Raw genomic sequence first — 23,043 nt, 5'->3', positions numbered from 1 at the left:
GGGTCTTAAAATTCTAAATCAAATAGCTAAAGGATCCTTGGTAAAACAATTCCATATCAGTAGCTAGTAAAAAAATGGGATTACATAATACAAATAGTTTGATTGCATATTTTTTTTACATATTTTCTTCATTTATAAGTAGCGTACATATTATTTATTCGATGACATCTAAAAATCTATTGTGAGAGCCTATAATATATTTGACCTCAAATGCATAGTTTTGGCGCGAAATGCAATAATACAAATTCAAGATAGCGGAGAGTCGGCTCTTTCGACAATGTGACCCACGTTGAGGAAGGGGATTTTTATCGCGCTGTTGGGCTGGGAGCAGCCCCGCCGAAAGTGCAGGTCTGTGTGGGTCCAGAGATGGTTGAAAAGTCCCGAAAGCATGCAGGGGAGTTCCACCGTGTCGTTTAAGAGCTTCGACTATTTTGAGAGGAATTTCGAAGTTGGAACCGAAGCGAGTTGGATCGGATAGTTTGAGCCAGGATCGCCCGGATGGGTAACAACTACCGGGAGTTAGTTGAACGCGTGGCGATTTGTCTCCTGTAAGCTAAATTCTAGTGAATGTTTAAAGCCTTTGATACCGTAATTGATTGATATTAGATATATTTTATGTGCAACCAAGCTCGCCAAAGGGCTGTGTAGTTAAAAGCCCCTATGTGACATATGTATTTTTACAGAATGTTTATTAGGACTATAGCTTTTCCTAAAGTTGGTTTAAAATCCTTTTTAATGATGCAATGTTACCAAATGAAAATAACGTCCGGGTGCCTTCTGCCCTGATGAAGGTAGGCTAGTCTTCTCCAGGACCCATTGTTGTTCAAGACAGTAAGTCATTCATCAGAACCCTTTGGGGAAAAGGTTATACTTGGAACCAAAATGGGTACTACCTGGAACCAAAAATGGTTCTTCAAAGGGTTCTCCCATGGGGACAGCTGGAGAACCCTTTTAGGTACTAGATAGAAAAAACGGTGGTAAGAGTTAGGCTGGGATACAGTTTATTGATAGTCATAGATTGAATTGTACTGTTTCAAGGCATTGTTAATGATGGTTTATGAGTATTACAATATAATTAGTAGAGCATAATAAACTAATGTAGTAGAATATGTGGGTGGAATTTCAAGTTACACACTATTTTTAATTATATTTCAGATTATTGGTGACAGGAGACTCATACAGGACCATTGGATTCAGCTTCGGAGTTGGACGGTCCACGGTGGCAGGCATTGGCCCCCTCTGTGGCACAAGCCATTTGGGACTGTGGTTGGTGAATACATGCCTCTCCCCAAGGAGGAAGACTGGAGGACCATCGCTGGCTAGTTCCTGGAGAGGTGGAATTTCCCCCAACTGTCTTGGCTCCATTGCTGGGAAATGTAGTAATCCAGGCTCAACTGTACTTGGGTTCGCAAGTCTACAACTACAAGGGTACATATTCAGTTGTACTCTTGGCTGTTGTAGATGCCTTCTACTGTTTCCTTGTTGTTGACGTTGGTGCTTATGGCAAGGGAAGTGATGGTGGGACCCTCCGGGACTCTGCCTCTGGCCAGGCACTTCAGGATGGCAAAATTGGAAAATCTCAATAGAGGACAGTTGGAAAATCTCAGTTGCATTTCCTTGATTCCTCGCATCCTCTGTCACGTTCTGACCTTAGTTCCTTTATTATGTCTTTGTGTTAGTTTGGTCAGGGTGTGAGTTGGGGTGGGTAGTCTATGTTCTTTTTTCTATGTTGTATTTCTGTGTTTGGCCTGGTATGAGGCAGCTGTCGATCGTTGTCTCTGATTGAGAATCATACTTAGGTAGCCTGGTTGTCTCTGATTGAGAATTATACTTAGGTAGCCTGGTTGTCTCTGATTGAGAATTATACTTAGGTAGCCTGGTTGTCTCTGATTGAGAATTATACTTAGGTAGCCTGGTTGTCTCTGATTGAGAATTATACTTAGGTAGCCTGGTTGTCTCTGCTTGAGAATTATACTTAGGTAGCCTGGTTGTCTCTGATTGAGAATTATACTTAGGTAGCCTGGTTGTCTCTGATTGAGAATCATACTTAGGTAGCCTGGTTGTCTCTGATTGAGAATCATACTTAGGCAGCCTGGTTGTCTCTGATTGAGAATCATACTTAGGCAGCCTGTTTTCCCCATTTTGGTTGTGGGTGATTGTTTTCTGTTTTGTGCGTATTCCTTACAGAACTTTTTCGTTCTCGCTCGTTATTATTTTTGTCATTTCAGTGTTCAGTTTATTTTGTGTATTAAAATGAACACTTACCACGCTGCACCTTGGTCCTCTACTCCTTCCACCAACGAGAAGCGTTACATCCTCTCTCCTCACCTCCTGCTCAAAACCCATTGGAGGACAACCAGACAAGTCTCCTCTTCCTGTCCTTCCTTTGAGCTGGTCGGCTAAATTGACTCCATCTCTGGAAGGGAAGAGAAAAACAACACATACAAGCATCACATAATATAACACCATAAAAGGTGAGATTTATGTTAACTAAATACTGCTTGTATACTGTAGTTAGAGACATAAATATTGGAACAGTGTTGTAAAGTTGGTCATTCTTGCTGTTTACTCATGGAATTTGTATTTCAGGTAAAACTATGAATATGACTGGCAAATATTTAGACAGCAAACTGTTTTAGGATATTTTCTAATCCAGAAACAACAGCTATACATTTGCCTCATAGTAATCCTTTGATCTGAAATACCAATTAGCCTACATAAAAATGACCTACTTCACTGTCGCAATACTTATAACACTACTTGTGTTGTGGAGAGAAAAAAACGTACAATTGAACTCGGCATCGAAAGCAGCTGATGAATTTGAACCTTTTCTTTGCTGAGGCAGTCTCTTCAGGGTTGGCACCAGACTCATGGCAAAGAGGGTATCTTCATCCTCCTTCCTGTGAGTATCAGGTTGGGCTGCACCCCCCTCCACGGCCTCGTTTGTCTCCACGGCCACATCCTGTTCAACAAGGTCCTCAGTGACTTCCGTGAGGGTCATAATAATCTCAGGTGGTCATAGATCCAGAGATGCTTCCTCCATTTCATCATCTTCCATGGCTGCACCGGTGGTGGTTATACTTGTGGATGATGTAGACGTTGTAGAGGGTCTCACTGCACCGGTGGTGGTTATACTTGTGGATGATGTAGACGTTGTAGAGGGTCTCACTGCACCGGTGGTGGTCATACTTGTGGATGATGTAGACGTTGTAGAGGGTCTCACTGCACCGGTGGTGGTTATACTTGTGGATGATGTAGACGTTGTAGAGGGTCTCACTGCACCGGTGGTGGTTATACTTGTGGATGATGTAGACGTTGTAGAGGGTCTCACTGCACCGGTGGTGGTCATACTTGTGGATGATGTAGACGTTGTAGAGGGTCTCACTGCACCGGTGGTGGTTATACTTGTGGATGATGTAGACGTTGTAGAGGGTCTCACTGCACCGGTGGTGGTCATACTTGTGGATGATGTAGACGTTGTAGAGGGTCTCGCTGCACCGGTAGAGGCGTGGGTCTCACTTGTAAATGACGTAGAGGGTCTTGATGCACCGGTGGTCATACTTGTGTATGACGTAGAGGGTCTGGCTGTAAAATTGCCACTCGTTGCCCGAGGCACAAGCGCCAAGGCTGCTGGCCTGAAGCTGCTGACCCAGACCTCTTCTTTTCTCTCTCTGATACCTGTCCCTGAGTCCTCTCCACTTCCTCCTACAGTCTTCTTCTACATAGACATGAACATGATAAGCCAAACCATTACCTAGCATAACTATAGTTTTTAGAAAGCTATCATGGACATGCAGACAGGTTTGACAGAAATGGTAGCAGAATCCAGATGATGCTGCATATTTTTTTGCGCAAGGACGTTGTCGGTGTGTTTGAAGCTTCACACCGCGGCTCTGTATTGTAATCTACACAGGAAGGCTGTCAGATCCTAGTGCAGTTGTAAGTAATGCTTCGAAAACCCCCGAGAGTGTCATTGCGCAAGATAGTATGCATCATCATCTGGATATGTATGCAACAAAAGTTCAACATTCACCTTCTGCTACCATTTCTGTCAAGCCGTCTACGCATACAGTTTGACGCATACATAACACAAGGTATGCACCACACCGAACGCAATGTAATTCTGGTGTACCAAAATGCAATGACGCTGTCGGTGTGTTCGAAGTGTAAGTGGGTCGGAACTGCTAGTTTGGTGCTCTACAGCCAGGGTTTTCAGATTTCTAGCCTAATGACCTCTCAAAACTGTCCACAAGGTCTGAAATCTAGCCCAATATCTTTTCTGGCAGAAAGAGAGGAGTTGCCACATTTATCCAATAAACCCTTTTCCCATAACGTTATCGAGTGAATAAAGAAAGAATATCGACATAATTTGTAATGACGTAGGCTAGTTAAATGTGGTTTTCCATCAAAATAATTATTATTTAGAGTTTAAGAATATGTCCCAAGAGAAAATAAAAAAACTCACCAGATCATTTTCCATCAATGGATGTCGATTTAACTTGTTTGCCTGCTATGATTAAGCAATAAGGCCCAAGGAGGTGTGGTACGCTATAGGACCAACATACCATGCATGGCTAAGGGCTGTTCTTAGGACACAATCCTTAGCTATAGTATATTGTAAGAACAGTCCTTAGCCGTGGTATATTGGCCATATACAACAAATCCCAGAGGTGCCTTATTGCTTAATTATAAACTGGGTGGTTTGAGCCCTGAATTCTGATTGGCTGAAAGCTGTGGTATATCAGACCTATGACACAACGTTTATTTTTACTGCTGTATTTATGTTAGTAACCAGTTTATAATAGCAATAAGGCACCTTGGGGTTTGTGATCTATGGCCAATATACCATGGCTGAGGTTTGTGCCCATGCACTCCGCCTTGCTTCGTGCATAAGAACAGCCCTTTGCCATGGTAAATTGGCCATATACCACACCTCCTTGGGCCTTATTGCTTAAATAAATCTGCATGCCATAACTATAGATAAATCTGACAGGAGAGTTTGAGTGATGAGAGTTGGACAGAGGATCTCAAAATCTCTTTGCAAGGAACACTTGGCCGAAATTCAAAAAACTAATGTTAGGCTATTTTCTGGCAACTGTGCCATTATTATGTGTCAGATGTTAAGACTACAAACTGTTATAAATGGCCTGTTTGCGAGATTGACTTGTTATTTCAATAGGCATTAGGCTACTGACTAAAATCTGGTGTATAATTGCAATGTAATGTTGCCTTTGTTTGCTGAGCTACATGCAGGTAGCCCACAGTAGCCTCTGATAGACCAACATCTAATTTCAGGAAAAAGTCCACAATGACTCATACATTTGTGATGGAGCTGTGACCATGATCACAATTGATAACTTCCAATTTAATTAACTAAACATGGGCATTAATAATTGCATAATAACCACCAGGCTAAACAACAATAAACTGAAGTTATAGGCAAGTTTTTGAATCCAGGTAGGCTACACAAGTGGCACAAAACTCCAGAGATTGTAATTTCAACATATGTATGGTATCAAATGGTATGCTACTAGTTGCCTAATATGGCATATAAATGAATTGGCAAAAGTTGCAAATGTATCATTCTCCACATTTAATGTCAGTTTCATTGTGGACTTTTTCCCCATAAAAGAAGCATGCAAGGGAGTTCCATAACTTCCATTTCAAATTTGAATTTGCGCAGAGCTCGAGAGCCAAGAACTAAGCATGCATAAAACCCTTTGCTTCATACATTTTTCCACAAAAATCGACATTGGAATGCAGTTTACTTTAAACGTGCTCTGAGCGAATGTATCTAACGCGATCTAGTGCCCTAAAGTCATTTTACAGTGCTTTGTCGCCGCTATATCAGTTCTAGCGCGTTAATGTTTTATGGGAAAAAGTTTGTCATTATCTAGACACCTATTTCTATCTGAATGGCCTACCTACAACTGGTAAAACAGTTGTCACGACATGCGAGCGTGCTGCTCTGACTCAGTTGCCTGCTGTAGCGCCTACAATCTATGTGCAGCGCTCTCTCAACACACACACACTCTCCTCCGGGCCTCCACCCCACTCACTCAGTAACAGCCTGCTCACTACCGGATAGTCAGCAACAGCAGGTCACAGTGAAGTCGTTTTTGTTGTTGTTGAGAAATGCCATGGCGTACACAGGGAAATTTAGAAGTAGCCCAAAAATCCGCAACCAATACATTTTCACCCACAACATAATTTTCAAAGGTGCTCAATTTATGAGAAAGCCATGGGGAAAATAACGGACATGGCAACTTTGCCTGCAGCTCGAGAACACACGGAGATGCCTGCAGCTTGTGAACACACGGAGATGGCTACCCTGCCTGCAGCTTGTGAACACACGGAGATGGCTACCCTGCCTGCAGCTTGTGAACACACGGAGATGGCTACCCTGCCTGCAGCTTGTGAACACACGGAGATGGCTACCCTGCCTGCAGCTTTTGAACACACGGAGATGGCTACCCTGCCTGCAGCTTGTGAACACACGGAGATGGCTACCCTGCCTGCAGCTTGTGAACACACGGAGATGGCTACCCTGCCTGCAGCTTGTGAACACACGGAGATGGCTACCCTGCCTGCAGCTTGTGAACACACGGAGATGGCTACCCTGCCTGTAGCTTGTGAACACACGGAGATGGCTACCCTGCCTGCAGCTTGTGAACACACGGAGATGGCTACCCTGCCTGCAGCTTTTGAACACACGGAGATGGCTACCATGCCTGCAGCTTTTGAACACACGGAGATGGCTACCCTGCCTGCAGCTTTTGAACACACGGAGATGGCTACCATGCCTGCAGCTTGTGAACACACGGAGATGGCGACCATGCCTGCAGCTTGTGAACACACGGAGATGGTGACCATGCCTGCAGCTTGTGAACACACGGAGATGGCTACCCTGCCTGCAGCTTGTGAACACACGGAGATGGCTACCATGCCTGCAGCTTGTGAACACACGGAGATGGCGACCCTGCCTGCAGCTTGTGAACACACGGAGATGGCTACCCTGCCTGCAGCTTGTGAACACACGGAGATGGCTACCCTGCCTGCAGCTTGTGAACACACGGAGATGGCTACCCTGCCTGCAGCTTGTGAACACACGGAGATGGCTACCCTGCCTGCAGCTTGTGAACATCTCCTCCAGAGCCTGAAAGCACTCAGCAAGGGAAGATTCTGCAAATTGAAAAGCTTAATTGGAAGAAGATTAAAAACCATGTCCCTGGTGATTATGCTAGGTTGAGAGGAGATCACTGGGGTCCGATATCTATGTCCATAGATAATATTAAAGAGCATGTGAAGGGAGGAAGAGTGATTGAGGCCAAAAGGTTGATCAGTAGGAAACGGCTAAAGAAGTGAAAGGTTATCAGTGCTGTTGATGTTTGAGAAGGTTTTGTCTGGAAAAGAACAGATAGAATTCCTTACTTTCAATATCAGAGAATTTGTCCCGTCCCCATTGTGGTGTAGCTGTTCAATGTAAAGAAATAAAAAATATGTGCCAAGTGTGGAGGGGTTAAAAAAACGTAGATAAAAAATATAAAAATAAAAACATGAGCTGGCGCACACCCAGAGTAATAGTTTGTGTGGAGGTGCTGACTAACGGACAATAAACTATAAAATATCAAAATAAAGAAAGTCGCACACTCCATGTGTAATCCCCCAGCAATTTAATGGGTATTTACCAACGTTTTGGCACCACTGTGCCTTCCTCAGGGTCACTGTGCCTTCCTCAGGGTGCAGCACAGTGATGCGAAACGTTGCTGGTCCTGGCATGGTTCTGAGGCCCGTTCAGAAATCTTGCGCCCATGAACTTGCGGTGTCAAAGGACACTTTGATAATGACTCGGGTCGTGGGAAGCAGAAATAACATGTTGAAGGTTATTGTGGAGACTGAGGGTAACATATGTTACAGTAGAAATGGTTGTTGACATGCTGAATAATCTGAAGGGTGGAATCTTTCAGCATGAAATATATCAAGTTTAATGGGGTAGGGGGTTAATTTTATTTTAATGGTAGTACAGAATTGGGCAGATCATAATTGATCGTATATTCCAGCTCAGTAGGTGGCGTCATGCACGTAGCCTAAACGTTTGTTTGCGGACCGCCATGTCGAAGAAGTAGAGCCCAAAGGCAAAGGGGTGGAGTGTAGTCTTTAGTAAATTAGAAACCATACTGACGTTGGTAACCAGAGCAGAGATCTCCAGCATTGAGGTGAGAGTGAGGAAGGAGAACGGCAAAAGGACGATAGACGACTGGCAAGGATTTGCGACACATCGGATCATCAGTGATAAACCCAGAGAAAGAAGACTCGTAAGTAGCCCTAAAGATCGGAAAATTACCCACTCAACTTTTGAGAACTGACCGAGAAAAATGTATTAAAGCCATGCCAACCTACCACTACACCGGCAGTACAAAGTGGTCGCTCGTGGATCAGTGACTTATGAACGACCTACATAAATGGGGCAATCCGTCATTTATGACCAAAGCAATTAGGATAATAATATAGTAATTGCTGCATTGAATTACTCGAATGTATTGCTCATGACAGTTTTCTGTATGAATAGAATAGTGCACAATATTGCCGATTGATAAAGACTGCATGCCTGCGATACAAACTGCATCCGTCCTCACCAGACTGCTCTCCAGTTAGCGCTTCCTCGGCGTAGTCTAGTAAACACATAATATACATAATGGGTTGTAATATGTGCAAAACCACTATTAAGTGCACTTATTTCTTCAAATCTTCTGGTAGCATATGGTATATATTTGCTGTGGCACATGCAGTAGTGGAACCACTGAAGACATCAAAACCATGAAATAACACATGGAATCATGTAGTAACCAAAAAAGTGTTAAACAAATCAAAATATATTTTAGGTTCTTCAAAGTAGCTACCCTTTGTCTTGATAACAGCTTTGCACACTCTTGGCATTCTCTCAACCAGCTTCACTTGGAATGCTTTTCCAACTGTCTTGAAGGAGAAACCACACGCTGAGCACTTGTAGGCTGCTTTTCCTTCACTCTGTGGTCCCACTCATCCTAAACCATCTCAATTGGGTTGAGGCCAGGTCATCTGATGCAGCTCTCCATCACTCTCCTTCTTGGTCAAATAGCCCATACACAGCCTGGAGGAGTGTTTTGGGTCATTGTCCTGTCGAAAACAAAGCGCAAACCAGATGGGATGGTGTATCACTACAGAATGCTGTGGTAGCCATTATGGTTAAGTGTGCCATACATTCTAAATAGTTCACAGACAGTGTCACCAATAAAGCTCCATCACACCTCCTCCTCCATGCTTCACAGTGGGAACCACACATGCAGAAATCATCCGTTCACCTACTCTGCATCTCACAAAGACACGGAGGTTGAAACCAAAAATCAAACATTTGGACTCATCAGACCAAAGGATAGACTTCAACTGGTCTATGTCCATTGCTCGTATTTCTTGGCCCAAGCACGTCTCTTCTTATTAGTGTCCATTATTAGTGGTTTCTTTGCAGCAATTCAGCCATGAAGGTCTAATTCACACAGTCTCCTCTGAACAGTTGATGTTGGGATGTGTCTTACTTGAACTCTGTGAAGCATTTATTTGGGCTGCAATCTGAGGTGCAGTTAACTCTAATGAACGTATCCTCTGCAGTAGAGGTAACTCTTCCTTCCCTTCCTTTCAGTCCTCATGAGAGCCAGTTTCATCATAGCGCTTGATGGTTTTTGTGAATGCACTTGATAAAACTTTCAAAGTTCTTGAAATGTTCCGCATTGACTGACCTTCATGTCTTAAAGTAATGATGAACTGTCGTTTCTCTTTACTTATTTGAGCTGTCCTTGCCGTAATATGGACTTGGTCTTTTACTAAATAGGGCTATCTTCTTTATACCACCCTTACCTTGTCACAACACAACTGATTGGCTCAAACGCATTAAGAAGGAAAGAAATTCCACAAATTAACTTCTTAACAAGGCACACCTGTTAATTGAAATTCATTCCAGGTGACTACCTCACGAAGCTGGTTGAGAGAATGCCAAGAGTGTGAAAAGCTGTCATCAAGGCAAAAGGTGGCTACTTTAAAGAATCTAATATATAAAATAGATTTTGATTTAACACTTTTTTTTAACTACATGATTCCACATGTGTTATCACATAGTTATGATGTCTTCACTATTATTAAACAATGTAGAAAATAATAATAATAATTGAATGTGTAGGTGTGTCCAAACTTTTGACTGGTACTGTAAATATCTCTATCTCTCCAGAAACCAGATTACTGCATCTTGAGTGAGTAGTTTTGTCCAGGATTTCAGGAGCAGCAGTTCTCTGTCCATCCTTCATTTCTTCAGGATGACAGAGACTGAAGGGAAGTTTGACTTTGCTATCGACCGTGGTGGTACTTTCACCGACGTCTTTGCCCGATTACCTGACGGCCGGGAGAGGGTCCTGAAACTGCTCTCCCACGACCCCCAGAACTACAAAGACGCTCCAACTGAGGGGATCCGCAGAGTTCTGGAGGAGGTGAGACGGAACTCTGGAGAGATGGGGAGAGGAATTAAAGCACTAAGGAATAGACCGATGAGAGAGAGGTAGTTTATGGAGAAATTAAGAGAGCCGGAAGAGTAGTTTTAGTTAAAGCTTGTGACAAGCTGAGATCAGACATGACGTCAGCAGACAAGAGGTAAACCAGTGCTTAATGTGTGATCCTCTCTAAACCCCTCCTCCCCCCACTACATCCTGCTATGTTCACAGGAGACTGGGCAGGCATTTCCCAGGGAACAGCCTGTGGAGACATCCCTGATTGGCTGGATCAGGATGGGCACCACAGTGGCGACCAATGCCCTACTGGAGAGGCAGGGAGAGCGGACTGCCCTCCTGGTCACAAAGGGGTTCAAGGATCTGTTGCATATTGGCACCCAGGCCCGGCCAAAGCTCTTCGATTTGGTTAGTGCTTCTCTATGGAATGGAGACTGGGTTGATGCTACAGCACAATAGAGTTTTCGCTTTGAGGGCCCTTTGTTTGGGGTGGTGAGGTGGGGGTCATGTCCTGCCTTGTCGGAGACTGACACTAATGTATTGATGAATGAATGAATGAATGCTCACTTGAACAATTCCATACCGGCCGTGCTAATGGGACGGTTAACTGAGAGCTGATTATACTATACGCAAGTGGCAGTCGGCACTTTTCCACTATGTTGCTTGGTAATGGAATAATGTACTCTTATCATTGAAGCGTTTCAAATGATTCAGTAATGTTTAGGTAGACTCTTTCACAACAAGTTTATACAAAGCCTACAAAGTTAGTAAGTGATTCTTTAAATTAGGATCTAATACTGCTTCAGATAAAGTCCCCAATTTATTGCATCAAGGGTTTGAGAGGCAGAGCTCACAATTGTCTCTGTTTCTTCAATGAATACTTTGACATTGTTCTACTGTGTATACGTGTTTAGTTGTGTTGTAATGGGAGTGTAAGGGTGCACATCTGGAGTGTATCACTGCTCCTCAGTAGGTCTGTGTGAGACCTGTTGGAACTACAGCTGCACCCTCCCATCTCCTGCTGGGCTCACAGTACAGACATTATCTACATTCTGTTACCAGGGACAGGTGGGCCTGGCAGGGAGCGCTAAGGGGTTGGGAGGGACGCAACAGGGACTGAATTAATACACTGTGTGCTTACTGGAAGATGTGTGGCAGCATAGAATGAAAAACACACATAGATACATGTGCATAAACAAACACTCAGTGCAGACACGGAACATGCAGCTGTCTCAGAAAACGGTTCCATGGGCAGTTAATGGGAGGGTAGGTACACGCATGGGGGTTGGTCTTGGAGTTTGTCCCCAGACCTGTGTTCTACTGTTGGTCCGAGTGAACTTTGACTGTCGAAAAGGTCACTGTGGTGACATACTGACCTAGCATATATCCAATGATATTGCAAAAGCTTTGTGCTGTCCGCTGTACCTTTGGGACCAGACCCTGCCCTCTGATCATTTTTAGTTGGAGGTCCTAAGGTTTATATGTAAGTGATGACTAATACCATTTCCCAACTTTTCCTTTTCTAGGACAGCCAGCTCTTACCCAATATCAACTTCCATCATGGATAGTCAATACTGAGTTGTTTTATTAAAATTATAAAGTTGGGAGTCTAGATTATTTGCAAGTTAGAGTAACTTAACGCTCTTTGTGTGTGTGTGTGTGTGTGTGTGAGACAGGAGGTGGCTGTTCCAGACGTGCTGTATGAAGAGGTCATTGAGGTTGATGAGAGGGTTGTCCTTAGACAAGATGGCTGCCAGCTACCCAGGAAAGAACCCAAGCGTATTGTCACAGGTAACAGCACTACACAGGAGTAACTCAATAACATGCAGGCCTTCAGCTACACAGACTCCACTACACAGTGCATTCAGAAAGTATTCAGGTCCCCTGACTTTTTCCACATTTTGTTACATTACAGCCTAATTCTAAAGTTGATTAAATAATATTTCCCCCTCAATCTACACACAATACCCCATAATGACAAAGTGAAAACAGGTTGGAATATGAGGTTGAAATAATACTGTGAAAAGGAAGATTTAGTGTAAGAGCTGTTTGAAAAGACCACCTGAAATGTCTGCCTGTTTGGGTGGGATGGAATTGTGGCCTGCCTGGTGACATCACCTCTCTGCCAATAACAGCACAATTTCAGTTTTTCCCTCCCCACTCAAACCACTCCCAGATAGTCTTAGTAAAATTATTTCTTGAGAAATTGTTCTATGCTAAGAAGCTAATTTTTGTTAATTTTTTATTATTGAGATAAAAACAGCTGCATTGGGTCTTTTACCATTTAGTCTATTACAATACCCATTTTACAATAAACTAATTATTACACAAATTTAAACACAGAGAGTGCAGTATTCTTGACCATATCCTGCAAGATATGGAAATGATATGCATATGTTTCCTGCTCCTACTGAGGCACAGGCAATGACTGACAAGGAGAGCTTTTTCAACATATACAATTTTCAGATGCAAATTTCCCACAGGACTATTACCTCCTGTATGTCAAGTTTATGACAGGTTTGAGTGGTAACTGCTTGGGTTAATAATTTGCATCCACACATACACATATACCTGTCCCTTACCTCTGCCCTGTGTCTCTGTCCTCCAGGCAGTACAGGGGACTCCCTGGAGGTGTGGCGTGAGCTGGACATGCAGCGTGTGGAGGACGATCTGAGAGGAGTCCTGTCCCGGGGGATCCACAGCCTGGCTGTTCTGCTGCTACACTCCTACACGTCAGTATACTTGCCAACCCAGACAGCAAGAGTTTCTCCCAGTTTACTATCTTTAAAGATTGTCGTTGTGTGTGTGTCTAGTGCCTGGTGTTAGATTACCTGTTTTTCTTGGTGTTAGATCACTGTAGTAGATGTGGAAGGTCATGAACAGTCAGTCTGAGAAGGGTAGAGGAAGACTGGCCCTCTTCTCCTTCACTGCGCTTTTTCTTCTGCCATCTCGAAAGTTGAGTTTCTCTCCGTTGTTATGTGCATTCTCATTTATTGATTTACAGGGTTCTTTCTACTCCGTTTCAAACTGTAAAGTAATTTAATGTCGCTGGATGTAAGTACATTGTAAAGGCACCTTCAGAACTGTCCGGCTTAATGCCAGGTCTGATGACCACACAACCTTTCAACAGGAGGGAGAGCACTGAAAGGCTTTTCAAGAAAACACTGTACGAGTTAGTGAGTCAACTTTGCAGTTTGCCTCACAGTACTAAACTCAGCAAAAACAGAAACATCCTCTCACTGTCAACTGCGTTTATTTTCAGCAAACTTAACATGTGTAAATATTTGTATGAACATAACAAGATTCAACAACTGAGACATAAACTGAACAACTTCCACAGACATGTGAATAACAGAAATGGAATAATGTTTCCCTGAACAAAGGGGGGTTCAAAATCAAAAGTAACAGTCAGTATCTGGTGTGGCCACCAGCTGCATTAAGTACTGCAGTGCATCTCCTCTTCATGGACTGCACCAGATTTGCCAGTTCTTGCTGTGAGATATTACCTCACTCTTCCAACAAGGCACCTGCAAGTTCCTGGACATTTCCTGGGGGAATGGCCCTAGCCCTCACCCTCCAATCCAACAGGTCCCACCAGACGTGCTCAATGGGATTGAGATCCGGGTTCTTCGCTGGCCATGGCAGAACACTGACATTCCTGTCTTGCAGGATATCACGCACAGAACGAGCAGTATGGCTGATAGCATTGTCATGCTGGAGGGTCATGTCAGGATGAGCCTGCAGGAACGGTACCACATGAGGCAGGAGGATGTCTTCCCTGTAACGTACGGCGTTGAGATTGCCTGCAATGACAACAAGCTCAGTCTGATGATGCTGTGACACACCGCCCCAGACCATGATGGACCCTCCACCTCCAAATCAATCCCGTTCCAGAGTAAAGGCCTCGGTGTAACGCTCATTCCTTCGACGATAAACGCAAATCCGACCATCACCCCTGGTGAGACAAAACCGCAACTCGTCAGTGAAGAGCACCTTTTGCCAGTCCTGTCTGGTCCAGCGACTGTGGGTTTGTGCCCATAGGCAACGTTGTTGCCGGTGGTGTCTGGTGAGGACCTGCCTTATAACATACCTACAAGCCCTCAGTCCAGCCTCTCAGCCTATTGCAGACAGTCTGAGCACCGATGGAGGGATTGTGCGTTCCTGGTGTAACTCGGGCAGTTGCTATTCTGTACCTGTCCCGCAGGTGTGATGTTCGGATGTACCGATACTGTGCAGGTGTTTTTATACGTGGTCTGCCACTGCGAGGATGATCAGCTGTCCGTCCTGTCTCCCTGTAGAGCTGTCTTAGGCGTCTCACAGTATGGACATTGCAATTTATTCCCCTGGCCCCATCTGCAGTCCTCATGCCTCCTTGCAGCATACCTAAGGCACATTCACTCAGATGAGCAGGGACCCTGGGAATCTTTCTTTTGGTGTTTTTCAGAGTCAGTAGAAAGGGCTCTTTAGTGTCCTAAGTTTTCATAACTGTGACCTTAATTGCCTACCGTCTGTAAGCTGTTAGTGTCTTAATGACCGTTCCACAGGTGCGTGTTCATTAATTGTTTATGGTTCATTGAACAAGCATGGGAAACACTGTTTAAACCCTTTACAATGAAGATCTGTGAAGTTATTTGGATTTTCTTCGAATGATCTTTGAAAGATCTTTGAATAAGGGATGTTTCTTTTTTTGCTGAGTTCATATGTTGGACAGGAACATAATGGAATGAATCTGATGTGAGAAGTCTCTCTCTCTCTGTATGTCAGGTGGTCTGCCCATGAGAAGGCTGTTGGGTCATTGGCGCGCAGGCTGGGTTTCACCCAAGTGTCCCTGTCCAGTGAGGTCATGCCCATGGTGAGGGCAGTGCCACGCGGGTACACCGTATGCGCCGATGCCTACCTCACACCTAAAATCCGCCAGTACTTGAAAGGCTTCACCTCTGGCTTCAGAGGTGGACTGGAGGTTAGTCAGTGTTTTTGTAAATACATGTGTTTTGTTATGTTAACATAATGTTGTGTAGCTCTATTTACTGAGCACTCACAGGTGTGCAGAGAGATCATACTCTTGTGTAGCTTTACATTCTGTATAGCTACACACCTTAAAAAGACTGCCTCTCTCAACCTCCTGTACTCCCTCCGCCTCTTTCTCAACTGTAGGGTGTGAGTGTTCTCTTCATGCAGTCTGATGGCGGTCTCACTCCCATGGAGCAGTTCTGTGGGTCCCGGGCTGTGCTGTCTGGGCCCGCGGGTGGGGTGGTGGGATACGCCATCACCTCCTACAGCCAGACAGAGAACAAGCCCGTCATTGGGTTCGACATGGGGGGTGAGGAGGAGCACAGGATGTAGTGGGGGGGGCACAATGGAAAAGAAGGAAACGGCTAAAGGGGGGAGGGGCCATATGCAGCCTATATAGCATGAGGACAGGGGAAGAGGGTAAAGGCGTCAGCATGCTTCTGTTAAGTTTGCAGCTAGCTGAAGTTGTCTAGATGAACTGAACGAGTGTACTCGCATAATCCCTTAAAAGACCTTCGCATGAAAAATGAGAAAAAAAGCACAAATACTACTGTTTGTCCATGTTGAGACTCCGTAGCCAGTATACACTTCCTAGCAAAGAGTCTGAATTTTTCGAAGATGACTCACAAAATCTGTGATACATTTTGACCTTTTTGCCGAGGATCTTAGTCGCGCATTTTTACATCTAAAATGTTTGTTGCAGTATTTCTCAATGAAAACATTTGCATGAAAATGAGTTGAATGACAACAAAGACTTTATTGAAGAATCCCTACTGTTGACCAATCATCAACAGATAGACTTTGACTACCTATCACGAGAATTAAGCGATCTCAATGGTTGAACTCAACTATCACTCAAGCTTTGTAAGGCTCTGGTTAATGAAGAATTAGACAAAGTCCCAGTCTGCAATAGATCAGTCCTTTTTTCAGAGAGCACTCTGTCTTCAAAATGAGAACATAATCTTTTTGTAGCACACACACACAAATGAACTCACATCAGTAGAATCTCCACCTCTCTTTAGGTGGGCTGTATTTTTCCAAAGTTCACATACATTGTTTATCACACTTCTGCAACATGTTTCATCATCTTCTGCAAGCCTAGCCATTTCTAACAGTTTTTCACCTCCCTAGTGTGGGGAGGCCTCTTTCCAGTTATTAGTTTCACCGTTATCACAAGTCGACAGTTCAGTTGTCCTTGAATGTCTCAACTATACCCTGCCCATATTGAGAAAATAGTAACACAATGGCCTAGTCTTAAAAAGTCTAGTCACACACATTATTGGATTATGACTCTAACACATTTCATACAATTATATGGTTTCAGGGTGGAATACTTTAGTCATTATCTTAAACATACAAATTCTTCTATCACTACTGACTTCGGCTTGCCTCCCGGGAAAATAATTGTGTGCCTGAACAGCTGAAAAAACCCTTACCGAAGTCCGAAAACATCACAAAATGTTGTCATAATATATGCACAAACTCTTCCAAACTGTTTTGGCTGGGAAGCATGCGGACGCCTTAAAGGGTGGCTGACTTTGAGAAGAGAGAGAGGTGTGAACTAAAGGGTTTAAAAGGAAACAATCATAGCAGGAAGCAGGAATGGTACTGATGGATGTTAGACAAAGGCTTCTTTGAAGCCCTTGATGACTAAATCTCACATTATTCACTAATAATGGGCTGAGGAAGTCCTAGCGTTCCATCATTTAGGGAAACTTGGGCTCTTTTACACTTCATGCCCCTAACAGCTACTCTGGGCCACTCTGTGCCCCCTTCAGGGCTTCTACACCTGCATTGCTTGCTGTTTGGGGTTTTAGGCTGGGTTTCTGTACAGCACTTTGAGATATCAGCTGATGTACGAAGGGCTATATAAATACATTTGATTTGATTCAGGCACGTCTACAGATGTGAGTCGCTACGCGGGTCACTATGAGCACGTGTTTGAGGCCACCACGGCTGGCGTCACCCTGCAGGCCCCACAGCTAGACATCAACACCGTAGCAGCAGGCGGTGGCTCCCGCCTCTTCTTCAGGTCAGTCAGGACAACAGGTTCACACATAGTATGAATATGGACTTTCAGCATACTTTGGTTAGAGTGTTGGACTAGTAACCGGAAGGTTGCAAGTTCAAACCCCCGAGCTGACAAGGTACAAATCTGTCGTTCTGCCCCTGAACAGGTAGTTAACCCACTGTTCCTAGGCTGTCATTGAAAATAAGAATTTGTTCTTAACTGACTTGCCTAGTTAAATAAAGGTAAAAAAAAATAACTTTCAGCATACTGTATGTTTACATAGACTTCACTGTACACAGTCTGTTGCTTGGAGGTCTGGGAAGTATAATATCTATTTTCTCGTGTTTGTGATTTATGCTCAGACTGTTCTGCCATAGCTAAACCATTAACCCACAGTTACTACCTAGGAACCCATTAGACAAACATTGGATGGCAATGTATAACTTCCTCAGGGAATGACTGTGTATGTGGTGGAAGTCAATCTAGTCCAGTCAGTCTACAGGGAGGGAAATGTGACATTATAGTCATGACCCCTCAAATCTCCCCTCTTTGTTCCCAGGTCAGGGATGTTTGTTGTGGGTCCAGAGTCAGCTGGTGCCCATCCAGGACCAGCCTGCTACAGAAAGGGTAGGAATACTGCCCCCCACCCCGTCCCTCTCTCTGTCCCTCTCTCTGTCCCTCTCTCTGCCCCCCACCCCGTCCCTCTCTCTGTCCCTCTCTCTGTCCCTCTCTCTGTCCCCCACCCCGTCCCTCTCTCTGTCCCTCTCTCTGCCCCCCACCCCGTCCCTCTCTCTGTCCCTCTCTCTGCCCCCCACCCCGTCCCTCTCTCTGTCCCTCTCTCTGTCTCACACACATGCTCCTCTTCTTTCCTCTCCTTTTCTCTGTTGAATAGAGCTGTTACCCTTTTTCTCCCTGGTACAGATTTCTATCCTTAATCCTTTCCACTCAGTTAAATTAAAATGTACAGACATTTTAACATCTGTACGGCCGACGCTTTTTCCTCCCTGGTCCCTTTTCCCTACCCCATCTGTAGAAAGATGGTGCGGCCGAGGGGGAAGGCTTAAAAAAGTTGGAATAACTCCCAAATTCCAACAGAAATGTGAGATTATGTAACAGCTCTGGATACAGCTCAAGTGAAGTACTGTAGTAACCTACAAAACAATTTAGTTTTCTCCTGCTACTGTTGGTATGGTATGACTCCTGATGTGGAAGTGTGCTATTTATAGCATTGCCTATATTCTGAACACTTATTGTTTGGTAATACTACAGAGAAGACATCAATCTGTGAGTTGTAGTGTGGTCAAAGGCCTAATGTAATGTCCAGGTATTCCTGTATGATCTTCATAGGTGGTCCTCTGACTGTGACGGATGCCAACCTGGCTCTGGGCCGCCTGCTCCCCTCCTACTTCCCCAGGATCTTTGGTCCTGGAGAGGACGAGCCTCTGTCCAGCGAGGAAACCATGGAGCACTTCCAGCAGCTCACCCGCGAGATTAACCACTTTCTCTACACCAACCAATCCCAGAGCAGCGCCAACGGAAGCACCCATTCAAACAACAGCAGGGTCATGAGCGGCAAATCAGAGATGAGCATGGAGGAGGTTGCTATGGGTTTTATCAGAGTGGCCAACGAGGCCATGTGTCGTCCCATCAGAGCACTGACACAGGTATTGATGGGAGGGATTATATTGATGTTTTTTTGTGTCGTATGGTGTTTCACTGGAGACATTAGTTGAAATACTTTAATTAGTTCCATTTTCACATTCAAAATAAGCTGCGGAGTTTGTTGTTAGACTACAGCAGTGGAGTTTGTTGTTAGACTACAGCAGTGGAGTTTGTTGTTAGACTACAGCAGTGGAGTTTGTTGTTAGACTACAGTAGCGGAGTTTGTTGTTAGACTACAGCAGTGGAGTTTGTTGTTAGACTACAGCAGTGGAGTTTGTTGTTAGACTACAGCAGTGGAGTTTGTTGTTAGACTACAGCAGTGGAGTTTGTTGTTAGACTACAGCAGTGGAGTTTGTTGTTAGACTACAGTAGCGGAGTTTGTTGTTAGACTACAGTAGCGGAGTTTGTTGTTAGACTACAGTAGTGCTCTGATGTTGCTGATAATTCCACCATTCCATGTTCAACAAAAGTTTCTGCTGCCTTTTCCAAAGACTCTCGCTCTCTCTCTCTCTCCCCCTATCGCTTGCCCTCTCTGTCTTTCTGTGTAGGCTAAGGGACATGACACCTCTCAGCATGTGTTGGCATGTTTCGGTGGAGCAGGTGGGCAACATGCGTGTGCCATCGCACAAGCTTTAGGTATGAAGACCGTCTTCATTCACAAGTGAGTCCTGTTTCCTGTCTACACATGTCTGAGTAGGGAGTCCTGTTTCCTGTCTACACATGTCTGAGTAGGGAGTCCTGTTTCCTGTCTACACATGTCTGAGTAGGGAGTCCTGTTTCCTGTCTACACATGTCTGAGTAGGGAGTCCTGTTTCCTGTCTACACATGTCTGAGTAGGGAGTCCTGTTTCCTGTCTACACATGTCTGAGTAGGGAGTCCTGTTTCCTGTCTACACATGTCTGAGTAGGGAGTCCTGTTTCCTGTCTACACATGTCTGAGTAGGGAGTCCTGTTTCCTGTCTACACATGTGGTTGTGTATTCCAAAGAGGGACAGATGGAGAAAGTGAGGGTGAGCGAGAGAGGCTGGCATGAAAATGCTAGGCTTGTTGTTCGTTCCTTTCGCGATGTCATTTGACAGTTTGATTCGTTACTGTACATTTTACATTTACATTTTAGTAATTTAGCAGACGCTCTTATCCAGAAACATTTAGGGCATTCAGCTAGGTGGGACAACCTCAGTCATAATAAGTACATTTTCCTCAATAAAGTAGCTAACAGTCAGTGCTAGTAAGGGGAAAAGTCGAGTGCGAGTGAATCTTATTCAATTATTCACAGCTGTAATGGCTGCCAAAGGTGCTTTCACCTAGTGTTAGCTCTGGGCTGTGAAGACCTACACAATCAAAACATCTTTGTTTCTTTATTGTTTGTTATCTATAACTTTCTTTCACTTTGTAAATGTGTAGTAGGTTGTGTATATCTCTCTAGAAAAAAAAATGTAATCGAATCCCTTTGTAGATAAGGCAGCAAAATGTGAAGACTGCAAGGAGTGTGTATACTTTCACTAGACGCTGTGTATTATAGTGTAGAAGTTGGCGTTAGGTACATTTCCCTTCTCTCACCCTTAGATGAAATGAGTGCTGAGAGATTAGTGCTTTTTAAAGTCGGTTCAAAGAAAAAAAACATCACTTTTCGACTTCAGTTTCAATAAAACATCAAAAAGATATATATTGTGAATGATTTGATTGGTCTCTAGAGAAGTGGCATGTTGGGCTCACAAAAAACTAATTGAATTCAAGTAATTGAAACGACGTCGGTCAGTTAGTTGTTTAATAACAAAAAATAAATGAATTGGTTAATCGCTCAGCACTAGATTAAATAAAACTCAATGTTCCTCCTTCTCTTTAGGTGTTACACAAGTTTCTTGAAAAATAAAATAGTACATCTCTCCATCCGTCTCTCTCTCTCCCAGGTACAGTGGTGTGTTGTCGGCCTACGGCCTGGCGCTGGCTGATGTGGTGGAGGAGGTCCAAGAGCCGTGCTCTCTGCAGTACAACCCTCGCTCCTTCTCTGAGCTGGACCACAGGGTGGAGCAGCTGACCCAGCGTTGTACAGAGACCCTGAGAGACCGCGGCTTCAGCAGGTCAGACACATGAGCACTCACACACACACACACTCTTTTCAATCATCTGGGTTCTATAATTAAGAAATACTGCCCAAGGAGGTGTGGTATATGGCCAATATACCACGGTTAAGGGCTGTTCTTATGCACAACGCTATGCAGAGTGCCTTGATACAGCCTTTAGCCGTGGTATATTGGCCATATACCACAAACCCCTGAGATGCCTTATTGCTATTATAAACTGGTTACCAACATAATTAAAACAGTGAAAAGTCATTTTGGGTCATAACGGTGGTATACAGTCTGATATACCACAGCTTTAAGCCAATCAGCATTCAGGGCTCAAACCACCGGTTATAATTAAGAAGGAACCAATGCTTTCTTGTCTCTCTTTCTCTCTCAGCTCTCAGATAACCACTGAGGTTTTCCTCCACCTGCGTTACGAGAAAACAGACTGTGCTCTTATGGTGACAGCCACAGGTTACCCCGGCAACTCTCGGTCTTGTAAGTCAGGGGACTTCCGTAGTGCCTTTACTAAGCGGTGAGCACATGACTCCTTACTCCTTAATGTTCCTTCATGATAACAACCAATGATCTTACATCTACAACCATCTCACTGAGCCCTCATGTTCCCTCTCTACCCCTCTCTCCCTCTCTCTCCTTCCCAGCTACCTGCAGGAGTTTGGCTTCACCATCCCAGACCGGCCAATCATGGTGGATGACATCAGAGTCAGGGGCTCTGGGAAGTCCGGAATCAAATCTGTGACCAACACCAAGATGGGATCTGGAATTCTCAAAGCCACTACGGTAAAGAGATTAGTATTTGGAGGGTCACAAATCATAACAAGCACGGTTTCCTTACTGTACATCTCAAAGTAATGTCACTTTTTTCACCTGTGTTTACGGGGCTGTGAATACAGTCTCCTTTTATGTGAGTAACAAGTAGTATTACAGTATATTTAATGTATGGCTCCATCCTGGGATCCTCACAAATATATCCTCATTTCCATCCCTAAGATAACCAAGTGTTACTTTGAGGATGGTTACCTGGATACAAGTGTTTACCTGTGGGAGGAGTTGCCATGTGACCACAATATCCCCGGTCCAGCCATCATCATAGACAAGAACAGGTGTGTATTTGTCATGCTGTATCACTTAAGTGTCAGGAAGGGAGAAGGGACAAGGCTACCTTGGAGTATTTACAAATAATGACATTGCAAATACTAAATTCAGATTAGTTTTCAAGCCTAAAATAGCCACTGAATTACACCCGTTGGGTTAGATGATGCTGGCATTCTATAGCCCGGTGGTTCTCAATCCTGGTCCTGGGGACCTAAAGGGGTGACCATTTTTGTTTTTGCCCTGGGCACTACACACCTGATTCAAATCATCAACTCTTCATCAGGCTTTGATGATTTGAATCAGGTATGTAGTGCCAGAGCAAAAGTATATTTTGTTTGCCCCTTTGGGTCCTCAGGACCAGGATTGAGAACCACTGCTATAGACCAGAGTAATGTCCTCTAAGTACTGTTTTAGACGCTGTCATTGGGTTGTTTCCTCCCAGCACCATCCTGGTGGAGCCCAGCTGTGTGGCCCATCTGACAGAAGGGGGTGATGTGTGCATCGCCGTGGGCTCCGACCCCCACTGCCTCCTGGGAACTGAACTCAACACTGTGCAGCTGTCCATCTTCTCCCATCGCTTCATGAGCATCGCAGGTACGTTAGTACCCAGGAAGGAGGGACCCGAGGGAGGGGGATGGGAAAGATGGGGA

The 23,043-nt window shown here is 44.3% G+C and overlaps 1 protein-coding gene across 3 annotated transcripts in view; it reads left to right on the top strand.

Moving 5' to 3' along the window:
* Nucleotides 1-225: 225 nt before the first annotated feature.
* The window catches only part of oplah (5-oxoprolinase, ATP-hydrolysing), a 30,519-nt gene continuing 7,701 nt past the window's right edge, over nucleotides 226-23,043 (top strand). Inside the window, exons 1-17 of one of the 3 annotated variants that reach the window (XM_031796689.1) lie at nucleotides 226-548; nucleotides 1,156-1,428; nucleotides 10,259-10,514; nucleotides 10,746-10,937; nucleotides 12,206-12,320; nucleotides 13,138-13,261; nucleotides 15,294-15,489; nucleotides 15,684-15,849; nucleotides 17,433-17,571; nucleotides 18,110-18,177; nucleotides 18,898-19,214; nucleotides 19,761-19,873; nucleotides 21,122-21,292; nucleotides 21,675-21,812; nucleotides 21,940-22,078; nucleotides 22,289-22,401; nucleotides 22,836-22,987. In XM_031796689.1, coding sequence (XP_031652549.1) covers nucleotides 10,344-10,514; nucleotides 10,746-10,937; nucleotides 12,206-12,320; nucleotides 13,138-13,261; nucleotides 15,294-15,489; nucleotides 15,684-15,849; nucleotides 17,433-17,571; nucleotides 18,110-18,177; nucleotides 18,898-19,214; nucleotides 19,761-19,873; nucleotides 21,122-21,292; nucleotides 21,675-21,812; nucleotides 21,940-22,078; nucleotides 22,289-22,401; nucleotides 22,836-22,987 — 2,314 coding nt within the window. In that variant the 5' untranslated portion in view covers nucleotides 226-548; nucleotides 1,156-1,428; nucleotides 10,259-10,343. Of the gene's footprint in view, nucleotides 549-1,155; nucleotides 1,429-8,162; nucleotides 8,316-10,258; nucleotides 10,515-10,745; nucleotides 10,938-12,205; nucleotides 12,321-13,137; nucleotides 13,262-15,293; nucleotides 15,490-15,683; nucleotides 15,850-17,432; nucleotides 17,572-18,109; nucleotides 18,178-18,897; nucleotides 19,215-19,760; nucleotides 19,874-21,121; nucleotides 21,293-21,674; nucleotides 21,813-21,939; nucleotides 22,079-22,288; nucleotides 22,402-22,835; nucleotides 22,988-23,043 lie in introns of those variants that run through there. The other 2 variants (XM_031796690.1, XM_020508885.2) reach the window with 2 other exon arrangements.

Source organism: Oncorhynchus kisutch, linkage group LG18 (assembly GCF_002021735.2).
Source record: "Oncorhynchus kisutch isolate 150728-3 linkage group LG18, Okis_V2, whole genome shotgun sequence".
Classification (NCBI taxonomy): domain Eukaryota; kingdom Metazoa; phylum Chordata; class Actinopteri; order Salmoniformes; family Salmonidae; genus Oncorhynchus; species Oncorhynchus kisutch.
Note: the sequence above shows the minus strand (reverse complement) of the source record. Positions and strands in the feature narration are given on the sequence as shown.